General features: G+C 33.8%; 1 protein-coding gene across 1 annotated transcript in view; it reads left to right on the forward strand.

Annotated features, from left to right (window-relative positions):
* CCDC88A (coiled-coil domain containing 88A) overlaps window positions 1–16481 on the forward strand; it is a 105433-nt gene extending 88952 nt beyond the window's left edge. The window contains exons 25-32 of the mRNA XM_015557854.1: window positions 3387–3470; window positions 4484–4687; window positions 5264–5335; window positions 6349–6429; window positions 8199–8464; window positions 8917–9379; window positions 12990–13089; window positions 13596–16481. Of these exons, the coding sequence (XP_015413340.1) occupies window positions 3387–3470; window positions 4484–4687; window positions 5264–5335; window positions 6349–6429; window positions 8199–8464; window positions 8917–9379; window positions 12990–13054 (1235 nt within the window). The 3' untranslated portion in view covers window positions 13055–13089; window positions 13596–16481. The remainder of the gene's footprint in view (window positions 1–3386; window positions 3471–4483; window positions 4688–5263; window positions 5336–6348; window positions 6430–8198; window positions 8465–8916; window positions 9380–12989; window positions 13090–13595) is intronic.
* Window positions 16482–17804: the final 1323 nt, after the last annotated feature.

Genomic DNA, 17804 nt, shown 5'->3' on the forward strand with positions numbered 1-17804 from the left:
ATTTCATTACCTTTTAAGTGAATAGCAGGCAAAAACAGCTACTACTTCCCTTAGAGGTAGACACTCCATATGCGTAACTTTCAAAAAACTATAGACAGTGTTTTGGCCTTGGGATTTATCTTTGAAAGGCAGTATTTTCAGGTGTAGGAGATTGGAGACATTCATTATAGGGTATATTTTAGAATGCAGCTGTAGCACATAAGAACTAGAATCCATAATCAAGCAGCAAATCATATACATACATATGTACATATTCGTGCATACACACACGTGTGTGTGTATTTATATAGTAGGCTCAAGAAATTTGTTTAATTCTATGTTCCCACATAAGAATATTATTACCTGGGTCTTTTGCTATCTAGTCTTTTCACCCAAATCTGCATGAAACGTCTGAGTATTGTAGAAAGATCATCAAGTTTTCTTAAAATGTTTCCAGATAATTTACTTTTATCTCTATCTTTAGATATAAAAATCTGACATTTTATTAAATGAGAAATGGTAGTAGGTATACTTAATTTTTTTAATTAAAGGAAGATATTTCAATTCAGATATGAGAGCCTACACAAGAAAGGCATGACAGCCTTTTCTGAGACCATGTTGTTTGTTTTAAGTACAGGATGGGGCAAAAGTAAGTTTACAGTTGTATGAATTTATTCTTGTATAATTATTTTTATTGTATATTTTCCATGCAAACAACTGTAAACTTATTTTTGTCCTACCCGTCATTCCTTCATACTCTCTGCTAAAACCTTCAAAATAAGAATCAAAAGGAAGTAATATTCTCTTTTCCTACAATTGTTCAGTTTTAGAATTTTTTTAGAATATATTTTTATTGATTTTTTTTTTTTTTTTTACAGAGAGGAAGGGAGAGGGATAGTTAGAAACATCGATGAGAGAGAAACATTGATCAGCTGCCTCCTGCACACCTCCTACTGGGGATGTGCCCGCAACCAAGGTACATGCCCTCGACCAGAATCGAAACCGGGACCTTTCAGTCTGCAGGCTGACGCTCTATCCAGTGAGCCAAACCAGTCATGGCTAGAATTTTTTTAATTAAACACAAAATCCAACAATGCTAATTTCAGTATGGTTTTGGGGGAAAAAACGTTGTGTATCTAAAAACTAATTGCCAAAAGAAAGATCACATTCTGCCACTGGCAGATTTGAAACTCCTGTGGTCCTCTCCCTTTTGTAAGAGTGTCTGTCAGCAAAGCAGTCTTTGGAAAACAGTTGAAACAGAAAAAGAAAGTAAAGACAACATGTGCATGTTGCAACCATTCAGCTTTGGTTTAGCTAAGTGTCCATTTTTACATTGTTTTCAGTTCATTTATTTTAATCATTGAAAGTAATTGGCTATACGAAGTTAGAAAAGAAATAGGTCAAATTAAAAGCTTAAATGAATCATGACTATGTTTTCCTAATAGCAATCAAATATATAAGTTAAAAAGCTGTATGTACATTGCATTCTCCTTAATGAATGATTCTTGTCAGTGTGTCAAAGAGCTTTGATTATTTACAAGACAATGGTAAACCCTGAGAAAGATGTAGTTATTAGGGCTGTGTACAATGTTTTTAAGTCTATGCAAGTTGTTTCATTAGTGCCTGAATTGTAGTTCCAAAATAAATACATTTTTTTTGTATTTACTTACTTTTTTTTTTACTTATTTTTAAAAAGTTTAATCCTCACCCAAGGATATGTTTTTTGTTTTTAATATATTTTATTTATTTCAGCGAGGAATGGGAGAGGTAGAGAGAGATAGAAACATCAATGATGAGAGAGAATCATTGATCGGCTGCCTCCTGCATGCTCCTATGGGGGATCGAGCCTACAACCAGGGCATGTGCCCTGACTGGGAATCAAACCGTGACACGACACCGTCCCCACCCCCCCACCCCCGCCCCCGGTTCATAGGTTGACGCTTAACCACTGAGCTTTCTGGACGGGCGATGTGTTTTGTTTTAATTGATTTTGAGAGACAGAGAGAGAAACATCAATCGGTTGCCTCCCATATGTGCCCCAACTGGGGATTGAACCAAGAGGTGTGCCTTGATCCTAGGAATGGAACCCTCAACCTCTTGGTGTATGGGATGACGCTCGAACCAACTGAGCCACCCAACCAGGGCTTTTTGTATTTAAATCTTATTAAAATATAGTTTAGCAAGATGTAGTTCAGTGATTGACCATTGACCCATGAACCAGGAAGTCACAGTTCGATTCCCAGTCAGGGCACATGCCCCGGTTGTGGGCTCAATCCCCAATAGGAAGTGTGCAGGAGGCAGCTGATCAATGGTTCTGTCTCATCATTAATGTTTTTATCGCTCTCTCCCTTCTCCTTCCTCTCTGAAATCAATAAAAATATATTTAGGAAAAAAAAAATATATAGTGTAGTTTAAGAAAGTTAGTGACTCTAGTGAACATTTTTATTTTTGTACTAATGATTTTTGTAGTTATAACCCTCATTTACATTCACAAAATCTTCTTGCACAGTGCTATCTTTGATTTTTTTAATAACCTCACTGAAGAAACCCTTCAAAATAAATACCTAAAAATGTAATATACACTTTTTTGGGGACATTTTTGCTTGCTTTAGGATGCCTTCATATCTTTTAGCCTTATCAGGACTTAGTGTTAGCACTTATTACTACTGTCAAAATACTCTTTTTTCTCTTTCCCCAGACAGCTTTTTGGTAAAATGAAGTTTAATGTAATTGCTCATTTCATCGTTTGAAAGACTGTTCAAAGAATATATATTTCTATCGTGCTACTACATATTACACCAAGAAGCAATTTGCTATTTCTTTATTAAAGTTTAAGAAAGTATTGAAAATTTTTAATGAAAGTTTTAAAAGCTTTAGATTGTTTAAAACATCCCATAGGCACTTTAGTTTTTGGTGATGTATATTACTAAAATACTCCTAAGTGCATTTGCCTAAATTACTTTTTCTGTAAAGCCTTATAATTTAAAAATTAAAGAAAATAGAGGATTGAAAAGCCTTGTACATTTTTAGCACGTATACTCTGTGTCCCACCAATAGTTCTAATTTTAAAGGTATACATTTACAATTTAACTAGGAAGCTTGTTCCATAAGTAATTCTAACCAGTTCCTGTATTTATAGGACTTTAGCTAATCCAAGCTTTCAAAGTATATGTTCCTCATCATTGTCTTCAGTGCCATCCCAAGTATTTTAAAGTATCAGAGTGCTTATTTCATATTTCATTGTCACTCAGCAGCACGAGAATAATAACTTTAATATAGCATACATAAGCTGAAACTCAGACATTCATTTCTGTCCTTAATTTCAACATTTAACTCCCATCTGTTCTTCTCCCTTTTTTCTGTTTCATTTTTCTGTTTCTGTTTTTCCTCATGCTCTGACATTAAAGTGGTTGCACTGAAAAGACTGCCCTTTTTGAGGAACAGACCGAAGGATAAAGACAAAATGAAGGCCTGCTACCGTCGTTCCATGTGTAAGACTTTATGACAGTTCAGCTTCTTTCAGTTGACTACATTGGCTTCCATTACTAATTTTCACTAACCTTTCTCTGGACTGTGCCAATTTTCTTATTTTAAAAAGTGCAGTCTTCCTCTAATACAAGGAGCTGGAAGAATTTTTTTTTTCAAAACTGGCACTGAATTTGCATTATATGTATGTTCACTGATACATACATATACATGTGTATGTTTAGTTGTACATGTAATAATATACTTGTAAATTTCCAGTGCTTTCTAAAAGTTGGCAGAAATAAAACCCTAATTTTATGCCATTAGAGATTTTTTCCCAAAGAAATTTACTTAAAGAAAATATAACAGAATGTTTAGCATTAGACATTTATTTCCTTAATGAACTAGATTAAATAAATAAATAAAATGGCCTGTAACCCTTAAAAATGTTTGTCATTCTTTATATAATAATACTCTGGTTTTCCTTTTTTTTTTTTTTTTTAAGTGGAATGGGTAATTACATAATCACATTAAATGTCTGTCACTTTGACTATCGTCTCTTTCAGGTTTTTATTAATGGTATACTTATTTGATTGATAAAATGAATAATTCCTTCAGTAACCTGCTCTGACCAAGGACTCTTTATCATTTTCAGTAATGATGCTGTATAAGAACTGCTCTCCATCTTACCTTTATTCATTCCATTTTTTTTTTCACCACAAAACCACATTATAAAGGCTTCTTATTATATTGCACATCACTGCGCAAAAGCATGGCAATTGTACAGAGTAAAATTCCTTTTCCCATCTTTAAATGAGGTGGAGATGGGATAAAAATAATTACTGAAATTTATTAGCCTTTGGCCTATTCATTTCATTGAGCTGAATGCATGTCATAATTTGAGACATTGTGGTTACAGTTTTTTGTTTTCACTTGCATTAATCCATAGGAAAAAACCCCAGATCATTTATAAGACAAAAGAGAAATAAGAGCAAGAACATTAACCGTGCTGATTCATTTGCTTTCATTTGCATCCCAGCCATGAATGACCTGGTGCAGTCCATGGTCCTAGCAGGAGGACAGTGGACAGGTAGTACTGAGAATTTGGAGGTTCCGGATGATATTTCAACGGGTAAAAGGAGAAAAGAATTGGGAGCTATGGCCTTCTCTACTACAGCTATCAACTTTTCAACTGTCAACTCTTCTGCAGGCTTCAGATCCAAGCAGTTGGTTAATAATAAAGGTATAGGCCGTCTGCTATTTGCACTGTTGTGGAAATGTTGGCAACAGAAATTTTAATTTGACTTTCCCATGTGTATTTTTTGACAGCAGCAAACGGAAATAATTATCAAAACAATCTGGCTTTGATTTGAGGGAATTTTCAGAGCATTTCAAAAAATTTAAGACATAAAATAACAAAGTTTTTCCTAAGCTTTTGATAATAAACAGCTAATGAACTGACAAGAAAAGAAAAAGTAATGCAAGTAAAGTTTGAGAAAAGGAGAGAATAATAGAACCTTAAAAAACACACACACCTGAAAACACTATGACTTCAAACAGAGAAAAGAAAAAAAACATGTAGAACAACCGAGGCTCTTGCTTTGCAGGGTCAGGGAGACTGTTCTATTGGCAAGTAAACTCATCAGAGCTATTCGTTTTCTTGCTTCAGTTTCAGTTTTTTGTTGAGTCTAGAAATATATTAAAGGGAGATGTATTATATGTAATTGAAAAAGAGTTTCCATATTCTGAGTAAATGAAATTTTACAATTTTTGTTGTTGTTAAGAAATACTTTTATATCTATTTTGCTATTTTATATAGATGCTACATCCTTTGAAGATATAAGTCCACAAGGTATTAGTGATGATTCTAGTACGGGATCAAGAGTTCATGGTAAGATATGAACTTTATTTAGAGAGTACTTATTAACTATAGAATGTTGCATTGAATCTGAATGTGCATTGCCAGCAAGGATGTTTTATCTAACCTGCACCTCATACCTCTGCCATTTCTTCAAACCTAATCCTCCCCTTTGCCCCTTTTAAGGTTACTGCTTCATCTAAATAGTCTCTGTTTTAGTCAAGGTCATTTATAAAGTATTCCCGCACAATGATTAAAGGTAATTTTGTTGCCATTTTGGTATAATTTTAAAAGTTCTGAATTTTTACCATATTTACTCTAAGAAAATATAAACTTTAAGAAACCATATTCTGCAGAAGCATCGAACAGACTGTCAAATTACAGCAGGAATGCAGGGAAGGGTTGGGGGGGGAAGAGATCAATCAAAGGACTTGTATGCATGCAAAAAAAAAAATTCTGCAATGTCAAGCATTCAGGTTTTTAAATCTCTATCTGGGAAATCATATCTTACCAAACTAAATTATTAACAATAAGTGGTTAACATGTAAAAGGAATTTCATATGAAAGCAGGATTTTAAGAAATAGGTTAGGGCCATGTTAACTGTGTGGCTGTTTCCCTTCTATGGATAGGAATACAAAACATTAACTGCAGATGCTCATATTCCTCCTGTTTGTGGCGTCTCTGCAATGTGCAGGGTTCTTTGTCTAATCTGTTGTAAGTGACCTAATCACTAGCACCTTTTTTTGGCATGTCACTCTATTAATCTAAAATAGTCCTAGTATCCTTCTAGAAATCATATTCAAATCTAATATGCAATTTATCTTCTTTTCTTTAAATTTCAACAATTGTTTCAGACGTGCCCTGTCTTACTAAACAATGTGGTAATGTCTTTTCTCTTTAATGTATACGATTCAGCTGTTGGTGGGCATGCTCAGTGTATGCAAGTATGCATGATTACTTCCTCAAAGCATTCTGTGACAGAATGTAAAGTTCAGTGCCAGCAGCTGGAAGTTTTATCACACTGTCTCCTGATGTTTTCATTTAGCTTCAAGACCAGCCAGCCTGGATAGTGGCAGGACATCCACTAGCAATAGCAATAATAATGCTTCACTCCATGAAGTCAAAGGTATGCTGTAGGTAAATTTACTAATATGTTCATCCATTTCCACATTTAAAAGGGAGATGGATGAAGTTTCTAGGGTAAAGTGTGAAATCCAAATCATCTGTTTGGAACATAGTTCCTTGGAATAGTTTATACTTTCAACATTGTAATACAAATGTATTTCAATGTATATAAATGTAAAAACAGGAGCAGTTATTTTGGTTTCCATTTTTTATCTTTCACAGGTAAAATATTTTTATTATAATGTATACTTCAAAAGTATCTGTAGTTCTTATTTTAATTATGTTTTATCTTTCTCATTAACATGATTATGCCTAATTTTTTCATGATGTATGCACATTGAACTCACAGAAGGAGTTTTACATACACAAAACTTATCCACGAAATAGGGGGAAATATATTTTTTAATTTGATAAGGCAATTGTGTGTATATATGTGAAACAAGAGCCAAGTGGATGCATATAGCTCATCTAAGAATTATTTCAAATTTTTTTTCCTTAGTTTTTAAATATACATTCCAGGTAAGGCTGTTAATGTAATGTCTGTCTGGAAGCCTTGACTAATAATACCTTTTTCCTTAAAGGTATACTGCCTACTCAGATTCTGGAATTGTTGAATAGATTTTAAAAGTGTTAAAATACTATTCTGTACAGTCCAGAATTGCCAAATTAGAGTCAATGCATTTGTTCCATCGCTCTTTGCATTATAAAATCCTTTTGTCTCCATTTCAGTTTATTTTTATCATTAATGCTATGGCTTTTTTGCTATGATCTGAAAAAAAGGGATTTTTAAATTTTTATAATTATGTTTATATAGCCAGTAGGAAAAAGTAGTCTGAACATATGAAGAAGTATTTGAAAATTTATGAAAATCTTATTTCTATAAAATTGTTACAGAACTTGAGCCAAATTCTTTCATGACCTACTTTACTCTTTTGTGATTGGAAAACCATGGAAAGTTGCATTTATTATATACTGTATCAGTTTGCTTTTGATCAAAATAAATTAGCACTCTTAAGGAATAGCATAAACTTTAGATAGCTTTTTTCCAGAACTAGTAATTTGCATTCTATACAGTTACTCAACTGAGTGGCCACCATACAAACAGTGGAAAGCATGACTTCCCTTATATGCCTATTTAAATTTAAAAATTTTTTCTTTAAGGTCATTTATTAAGGATGAACAGATAAAACTTTAAGTAAGGAATAAAAACTTCATAGAAAGGCAAAGCATTAGAATTTTTAGCATTTAGAATAGTTTTTGGTTTTAACATTCAGAAATAATTTAAAATTCCTATAGTCACGTTTTGTTCTAAATTGTGAGGTGGTTTACAGTTATAGTTGACTCTTGAAAATATGCAGAGGGGGAGGGGGTCAGCACCCCTAATCCCATGTTATTCAGGGTCAATTTGTATTTAAACCTGTATTTTAAAAAAACATATTAACCATTTATTTATTCATTTATTTCCTCATCAAAGGCATTAAGTGTCTGCATTATATGTTTAGGCTCTGAGTATGGTGGCAAAGGTGCTTATATTTGTCAAATTGACAAAATAAAGAAGCAGGCTATGATAGACTGATAAGCTTATAGTAGACAAAATAATCTGGCAGTTGTTAGACTAGTGAAAGATAAACATAGTTACTAAGCATTTCTAAGTAAAGCTTGAAAGTCACTTTGGCTCTTCGTAAGAACCCCGTCAACAAATCTTTTTACTTATGTAGTTTTAATCTCATTTCTATTATTGAACTCTTAACACACCATTTACTCCGAAAGCAGGTGCAGTTAATACCCAGAGCAGGCCACAGAGCCATAGCAGTGGGGAATTTAGCTTGCTTCATGATCTTGAGGCTTGGTCCAGCAGTGGTAGCAGTCCAATCCAGTACTTGAAAAGACAGACCAGATCAAGTCCAGTGCTCCCGCACAAAATGCCTGAAACTGAGAGTCGAGCACATCACAAGGTCAAAACTGGTTCCCCTGGAAGTGAAGTTGTTACTCTACAACAGTTTTTGGAAGAAAGCAACAAGCTTACCTCAATACAGGTTAGTTTTATAGGTGACCTTAATTCAGGTGCACATTTCACGTTAAATATCTGTGACTGAACTTCAGAGCTTTTTTGTTGTTGTTTATGCCCGATGTTATTTTTCCATTGATTTTTAGGAAGAGTGGAAGGGGAGCGAAGGAGAGAAACATCTGTGTGAGAAAGACACATCAATTGGTTGCCTCCACATGTGTCCCCACAGTGGGGGGGCGGGGGGGAGGGCAGCTAGGGAACAAACCTGTACGAGAACTTGATCGGAATTGAACCCGAGACCCTTCAGTGCACAGGCTGATGCTCTACCACTGAGCAACACTGGCCAGGGTGAACCGAGCATTTTTTTTTTTAAGTAAAGGAGTGTTTAGAAATACTAGTAGTTTTATATTATGCAGTCTAATATATCAGGAAAGTAAAAGCATGCCTGATATTCATTAATCTGCTTTGTTTTTTTTACAGATAAAGTCCTCAAGTCAAGATAATCTTTTAGATGAAGTAATGAAAAGTTTGTCTGTCTCTTCTGACTTTTTGGGAAAAAGCAAACCCGTTAGCTGTGGTCTGGCCAGGTCAGTAAGTGGGAAAAGCCCAGGAGACTTCTACGATAGACGGACAACTAAGCCTGAACCGTTTGTGAGACCTGGTCCTCAAAAGCCTGAAGATACCTACTTTATGAGTTCTCCAGGAAAACCTACACCAGGCACTCAAGGAAAGATAAAATTAGTGAAAGAATCTTCTTTGTCACGACAATCAAAAGATAGTAATCCTTATGCCACTTTACCTCGTGCAAGCAGTGTGATCTCTACTGCAGAAGGGACTACTCGAAGGACAAGCATCCATGATTTTTTGACCAAGGACAGTAGACTACCTGTGTCAGTTGATCCATCACCAGCTGTTGCTGATAGCCACATCACTGCAGCATCTAGTGAGTACCGTTTACACCAGTGGTCTTACCATAAACTTCACAGCCCAGCATATTCTGTAGGTTCTTATGCACAAATTGATTTAGTTACGGATGAGCCTGAGTCTCTATATGCCCAGGCTAGGAGCTCAACAACAGAAAAGTCACATTTTCTAAACCAAACTTTTGCCTCCGTTAATATGTCTAATGACACACTTGTAATATCAGCTAAAGATAGTATAGAGTCATTTACTCATCCTTCTCAGCCATTTTTATCCCTGAATACAGAGTTAGTTAGTAACATAAGTGGGTTACCTCCCAGGCCAGTCACCAGAGTAACTGACCAGGTTTCTGCCTCTTTGGATAAAGCTTCCCAGAAAGATAATGAACAGTTTTCTGATAATCAGATCCGTGGTAACTATAACCCACAGTCTTCTGTAGGTAGCAGTAATCTTATCACTCCTGCATGCCTCTGTCCTGATGACACAGAAGCTGCATTGTTGGTTTCTGAGGACAATCAGACTGTTTGGTATGAATATGGTTGTGTATGATCAAAACTGCACAGTATAATCCTGATGTCATTTGATATGTACTATGCTTCTCTAATCTGACTTCAAGAGCTGCTGTTGAAAAGTATTTGGCAAGGTTCATATTTTTATTTTCAAATCGTGGCATAGTGTTTGGCTGTACATGATGGCTTGTATATAAATGTGAATGTGTAACCACACCAAAGCCTGCATGAAATATTAATTGCATTGTATATTTTCTGCATGACTTTAAAAACCTTAACAATACATGCTCCTCTTTCACATTTCTTGCCGTCTGATAAGAGATTGTTACTTTTAGAAGCATGTTAAGATAGTTGCATGCTATAATTACCAAAAAACCATTTCCAAGTCATACTTTGTTGCTTCCAAAAAAGAATGCTCATTTCCTCCCTTCCTTCTTCTCATTCCTTTTTCTTTTTCTAAGAAATATTTCTTTAAAAAATATATATATTTTTATTGATTTCAGAGAGGAAGGGAGAGGGAGAGAGAGATAGAAACATCAATGATGAGAGAGAACCATCAATTGGCTGCCTCCTGAATGCCCCACACTGGGGATCGAGCCCGCAACCCAGGCGTGTGCTCTGACCTGGAACCAAACGATGCCTTCCTGGTTCATAAGTCGATGCTCAGCCACTGAGCCATGAAGGCCAGGCCCTTTCTTTTATTTCCAGAATGTGCACCACATATTGCACATGTATAGGAAAGTATGTTAAAAAAAAGTCCTTTTCCTTTGCCATTTAATTATGCCTTCTGTCCTGTTTTATTTTCAAAGAAATAGTTAATAACTCAATACTTTATGTAGCAAATATTAACTACTGCCCATATTTATAAAATTGTTCAGATTTAAAATATTGTTAATGTTAATAAACTTAGTATAATTCTTAAAAAAAAACATCAAATTTAAATATGACTTTTACACTGTCTAGGAGCATTTTCTTTGTATTCTATTTCTTTTCTGCACTTTTCTTCATCTTCCTTCAAGATTAATTTTTACTTAGAATCAGAGTTTTTCTAGTTCTTTTTTTTTAATAGAGTCAAAGAGAAATAAACCAGTCATACTCAATGTGTTGAAAATTTGCATTTTTACTTCTGTTAAAAAAGCTAGCAAGTTTACAAAGTGGTGAAGATTGGTACTTATTTAATTTTATAATTTATTATTAAATTATATGTCTGTCCTTAAAAAATTTTTCTAAAATGAGTACATTGTGCTAAAATAAAATATTAGGATTTGTAACCACTTAAACTTAATAGGTGTACTTTTAGTAGAACAAATTTTAGAACTAAGAATAAATATGACTTGTAGCTAAAAAAATAACCATATAAGTTAGAGAAAATATTTGCTAACTTTGACTCTGGTGTCATAAACTTTAAAATTGTCTCTTGCTGTGGTCCTTTAAAAGCAGAATCAGCTAAACTTGAATCTCCCAGAATAAAACAAAAATAAAAACTCATAACTCTCACTTATCTCTGGAGGAGTATATCTTCGCTCTGTCTCTGGAATGTTTTTGCCATTTTGACTTAGTATAAATATATCTGTTAGTAACAGCCTGGCATCTGAAAGGAATGCTTTGAAATGTAACTTTCTAAAGAGGAAGGAAATTATTATTTACTACATGTTGTTATATTAATTATTGTTATTAATTGAACCAAAGAACAATCTATAGAGAATCTTTGCTTAATGAAATACGTATCTTTTGTAATTTAAGCCATCTGTTTGTACTTACACAAGCTCATTTCAGGACTAGGCCCCTTTTCCTTACACCTTTGACCATACTACTTTTTTCATAGCCAGCTATTACTAAAAGTAGTACAAGAGCAGATAAATCAGAAAATTTTCATATTTTTAGTACCACCTAATATATTTTCTGCGTGAATACACCAATCTATTTTATTGTCATTTGTTTCATACTCAATTCTAACATTTTAAATGTTTTTGGTATGCCTTCTTTTATTTTTTCATAACCTAGTAATAAAAATTAATGGCAAATACAGGTGAGATTAGATGGAGGACATATATCAGGCAAATGTAATAATTATTATTTCTTTTCCACATTGAGTCAAGTTTTATTTCTCAGCTATTTCAACTTTTTAAATATTATAAATTTGGCCATTTTTTAAATTTAAAATATTAAATTTTAAATTTCATACATTGAGAAATCATGTGCTATTATATTAAAAACTGTGATTATTTTTAAAAATTACTTTTACAGTAAAGAAGTATTTACAACCCAAATGGCTATAGTTACATATACAGCACATTTTCAAAAAGAAGATGCCCACTGTGCATGTGAGAAAGATACATACCATGTCGATGTGTCTTGATGATTGTCTAAGAATACAGACTCGATTTCCTCCAGAAACTATCGAAAGCTGTGGAGTCATAAAAGTCTCTCAGAACAGCATATTAATATAAATGATATCTTAGAAAGATGCTCCCCAATTAAATACATTTTTTAAAGTGAGAGTAAAACTCTGACTTAATTGAGCAGCTACATGTTTTTTTTCTAAGACATCTCCATAAAAATCCTATGGCTTCACAAAAGATTATTTGAAAGACTATGTGAGATTCAATACCTTAATTTTAGATGAAACTGCATAGTTGCTATTCCTGGCCTAGGTTTCTAGAAATTATACCAATATTACTTGTATGACATTATAAATTTACACTGTTATGTATTGGGTCCCCTTTAACCAAAACAATTTTAGCGATTACAGTGTAATGAAATATATTATTTGCCTACAAAATATGCCTCAAGCCCAGGTTTTCTTAGTAATACAAATATTTCATTGTAGATGTTTCTGCCACTGCATGCAAGATTACTTTTTACTTTACAACTATATGTGACCATTTAGTACATAAACATAACAAGTAAACCTTTTTGACACTAGGAGGCATATTATTTCTAGCTTTTAAACTATGAAAATCAGTCTTGAAGTAATGAGATGTCTATCAGATTAAAGAATTTCCCAGAGTTAGATTCCTTCTCCTTGCCCTATTCAATGAGAGCTCTTTAAGTTTCTTATCTTCGTGAATTGTATTATGTTTAACTTTTGATTAAATAACATGAAATGCTTTTTTCCTGCAGATATGGACAAAGTACAAGAAAGCAGAAATTCAAAAAGCAGGTCTAGGGAGCAACAAAGCTCCTAATTCTATTACCCACTACATGACATGTGGGCCAAGTGGTGAGTTTCTTACTCAAAATGTAAATGAGATTAGTCTCATTTATACAAACTAACAGCATTAAGTATAAGAACAAGTGCATATTGCATTAACAGATGTAAATATTGCTTGCTTAATTAATTCATGACTTCTCTCCTATTTACTAGTAAAGCAAGATAATTTGATTGCCATTGTTTTTTGCCTGTCACACAGGAAGCAAACCTTTAAGAATTATTTTTTCCTCAATTTAAATTGAATTTTAGTAGTGAGTAATGTTTTAGGAATTCCTGTTTCAGTGTGAAGTCTTTTCTTTTTGTGTGTTAGGAATATAACTTTGCCACTGGTTCTTGGTAATTGAGGGTAAACTAAATGCCTCTTGAGGAAAACTTGTCTCTGACTTTCTGTCACTCTCATTCCTATAGAAATATCTGGTGCATGCTGTTCTTGTAGTGGCTGCTCTGTATTTTATATCTCTCTTCAAGCTTTTCTTATATTTTCTTTCTTCTTTCTACCTTTCAACTAAATACAGAGAGAAAAGTGTCCTTCATTTTCTCAGTATGAAGCCTTTATATCTGAAGTAACAAGACACCCAACTATAGAAATCATTTTTTTAAATCTTTAAGGAGACTTTATACAATTCTGCGTGACTAGAGCAGGCAAGAAACACAAACCTTCCTTCCTTCCTTGAATCAAGGAGCACTACTGGAGTCAACTGCCAAAATTTTTAGAAGGTTTTAGGACTTACTATACATTGTACTATTAAGATCTACTGAATAAAGGATGTTCTCTCGCTAAGGACCAAGTGTTTTGAGGTTTCAAGAAGTTCTCCAAGAACAACCTACTTCTTTCATCATTTGTTTATGAATTTATCCATGTTTGCTTAATGCTTCTGCTAAATATTAGCGAAAATCTAGTGATTTATATTTAGTTGTATAATCTAAATCAAATGCTGTAGTATGTTGTGGAATGTAGTATATATCAAGATACAGAGAACCTTGTTTTGGCATGCCAGAGTCTTATTTGGTTAGCAGACTGCATGTGTTGGTATTTTTTTTAAGCCAATTATTTTGGTGCACTGAACAAAAAATTCAAGTTTATATGATAAATCTGAAAAATCCATAATGAGATAGGAGTTATAAAAAATTTAGTGCTATTAATCTTTCCATATTTCCCAATAAGCAACACTAAGCATTCACAAGTGGATCCAAGTTAAGTAAAGAGTGTTTTCCTGAAACTTTTAAGTAAGGTGGTTTTCCAGCAAATGGCATTCCCAAGATAAAGTTGTTGTATTTTAACTCATTTCCCTTCTTTAGTATTGGGTTATGTATGTTTGTTTTTTTAACTTGAGAGCTGACTGTTGCTTAAGAAGTTTTGGCAAATATAATGTAAATAATTTACTATGATCTACATTTTTCCAGGAACTCACTTATTATTAAGGTTATCACTTAATAAGAATTTTTCTGGTTTTGTCCTTTTTAATATTACATTAAAGTTGGTAACTATTATTGGTACTTTTGAAATATTTGTATGCATTTGTTACCTTAAACATTTGAAAGAAGCACAAAAAAGTAGATTTAGTTAATTTAACCCAGGGAAACATCAATTCTTTTTGTAGTTCCAATTTTATACCACAGTTTTATTTTCTTATGAAATCAAAAAAAATGCATTGATACCTGTTAATGCAAATTCATTATTTAACATAAATATCAGAATAATCTTACAAGTCTTAAATGAGGAAGATACTGACTTTTTAATTTTAACAGTGTACTTCTTAGGCTCTCATTACCAGCTCTAAAAATCTTTTTAGGATAATTCATATTCCTGTGTGTGGTTTATGTGAACTGTGTATCACTAACCTACATGTCATGAGAAATGTGTTGTTTTTCTCTCCCTCCTTTCCTCTCTCTTCCTCTTCTCCCTCCTCCTCCTTTATCTCTCTCATGTATATTTATCTTTTTTGGAGAGGGTAGGCCAGTAGTTATGTTGTAATCAGAGTCTCCTTTCAGAAAGACCATTAATGAAAAGACAGAATGTATAGTTGACCAGAAATTAAATGGAAATTAGCAAACTTGGTTAACTTAGCCACTATTTAACTTAGGCTTTGCCACCAAATAGTGCTATAAAGTTAAATCACGTTTAAACACTTGGCTGAAAGGTGCTGTGTAATGTAAATACAAAGGATTCTTACTAAAATATAGATATTACACAACAGACATATTTAAAACCTATTCTCTAGACTTTGAATGATCTCTCTCCATCATGGCTCCCTAGATTCAAGTATCAAATTGATCATGGGCATCATGGCAGTCTAGAGACACTTGCATGTAAAAAATGTAAATTCATTTTTAGGTGGATAAATGGAAAATAAATATAGAAATTATGGTTTAGCTAAAATACAGTAAGTGGGTAATTTAGGTTTATATTAACTAGCTTCTAATTTGCACAAGTAGGACACATCCCAGGACACTTACTGAAAGTTGAAATTAATGAGTAGGAGGTGGCCCAATGAGGGTGAATGATATCACAGCTTGACCTCTCCAGGATACTGATGTCCTAAAATAGAGAACTGCTCACTTAAGCAGCACATTATTCCTTCAAGTAGAAAATGCTAAGGGCAGCCTATGAAGTACTGAATCTGAGTAGGCTGACCACGAGAAAGCCCAGTTAAAGCAACAACCAAGGGAACACTTGAGATTGCAAAAGTAGTAGTAGTCTCAATTATATTCATCCCCCTTTTCATAACAATTCAAAAAGGACTAGATAATGACCACATGAATATTTCACTTTCTCCAAAAGGTGTCATTGGAAGCAAACTTAGTAGAAAGTCACTCTTTTTCCTTAAACAAATAGTATGGCCAACTAGAAACTAACTGGGGCCTTTTTACTGGAGCCTGACATGCTTTTAATTATCTGGTTTTATTCTAAACCTACACCTAACCCCTACCTGACCCCACCCCCAAAAAACACTGAAGAGTTTAATAAACAGGGTAAGAGTTTCAGCCTAGAACTCCAATAAAGTGCTTCATATCTGGCCATGTGGAAATTTAGGTCCAAGTTTTTGAACTGGTGGTTACCAAAGAGTTCATGAAACAGGTTTGTTGTAGTACCTTTCATGCAAGGCATGGTAAGAGCCTACTTAAAAGTCACTGTGCATATTACAGAATTGCAGCCACCTCACAAATGAAATACTACAGCCTGCACCGTCTTAACAGTTTTGTCAGTAAGTGAAAAAGATATTATACCAAATCTGGATTACAATGCGGAATAATGTATGCTAAATGACTTGTATTTTAAGTTACTGAGGAGAAAAGTGATTTTTTTTTTGCTATACTTAGTCCTGAGATGTATTTTTTTTTTAAGTCTTGAATGAATAATACTAAAGGAGCCCATTTTATAATATCAAACTTGATGTACATGTTGAAATATTTGGACAATGAAAATGCCTTAAAAGGAATGCTTATAGATAAAGTTGCACTTATAACACCCTTTAACAAAACCTGATTATAAATTGTCTTTTTCTTTTCTACTAAGGTTTCTCTTTTGATGTTTGCCATTGTACTTATAAATGTTATTAAATACCAAATCAAATAATATAAAAGCTGTAACATTTCCTTTCAGAGTAATGCTACTGAGGGATTGGAAGTTGAATAGCAAAATGTTTGGCAGTACCTAATATCAGCCACAGAAATCCAGTTTATAATGACACCATTGTTTATCTTTTTAAAAGCATCACTTTTTTATTTTAGTTTTTAACTTTATTTTTTAAAATTAGGTTGGCTTAACATTTGCTTATCAAACTGATATAAAAAATAAAGCAAAGGTGATTTTTATAACAAGTGGTTAGTAATCATTTAAAATTTGTAAAATATGAGTTAGCCAAGTATTCTTTCCTTTCCCTTTGCCCTGGAAAACCAATTTTCACATAACCCATAACCTTATTTAGATGATTGTGTCCTAATCATTTTGGGATGGGTTTTAGAGGTTTTGGGAGAAAGAGAAAAGAGTATCAGTTGTCAATTCCAAAGTAGGTTTAAATACATTAGTAGATTGTTCAGCCCTGGCTGGATTGCTCAGTTGGTTGGCTGCAGGTTCTCTTCTATCCCTGGACAGGGCACATACAAGAACCAACCAATGAATGCATAAATAAGTGGAACAACAAATCAATGTTTCTTTCTCTAAGAAAAAAAAATCAGTAAACAATGGATTGTACAAATCAGTATCTCAGTTTCACTCATAGCCATTGGAGACAGAATGTTAGAGATGGCAACCAGCCTTGTATCCTTAAGCAAGGACATTCCTTCTGGACGGACCTGCTTCTATCAGAGGTGGGGAAGGGCAGTTAGACCACTTATCTAAGGTCTTTGGGTCTGTTCATTAAATCTTCATTTTATATGCAAAGCAACCTAAAACTTACTGTATCTTAGAGATACAGTACAGAGTAGGTAAAAACTAACATGGCAAATCAGGATAAAGTTATCATTTATGAAAAGTGTTTCTTATTAACTCCGCATCTCTCAAATCTGTTGTATATTTTATAAAAACTCTGTCATAGACTTGTAGCTTCTAATCATCTATCTACACTAATAAGAGACAAACATGCAAATTGACCATACCCTCGCTACACCTTAAGCCATGCCCACCAGCCAATCAGCGAGTATATGCAAATTAAAACCAAACAAAGATGGAAGCCAGCAGCCATGGAGCTGGAGCAAGCAGGAGGCTTGCTTGCTCCAGTGAT

The sequence above is a fragment of the Myotis davidii genome, unplaced genomic scaffold (genome assembly GCF_000327345.1).
Source record: "Myotis davidii unplaced genomic scaffold, ASM32734v1 scaffold6, whole genome shotgun sequence".
Lineage (NCBI taxonomy): Eukaryota > Metazoa > Chordata > Mammalia > Chiroptera > Vespertilionidae > Myotis > Myotis davidii.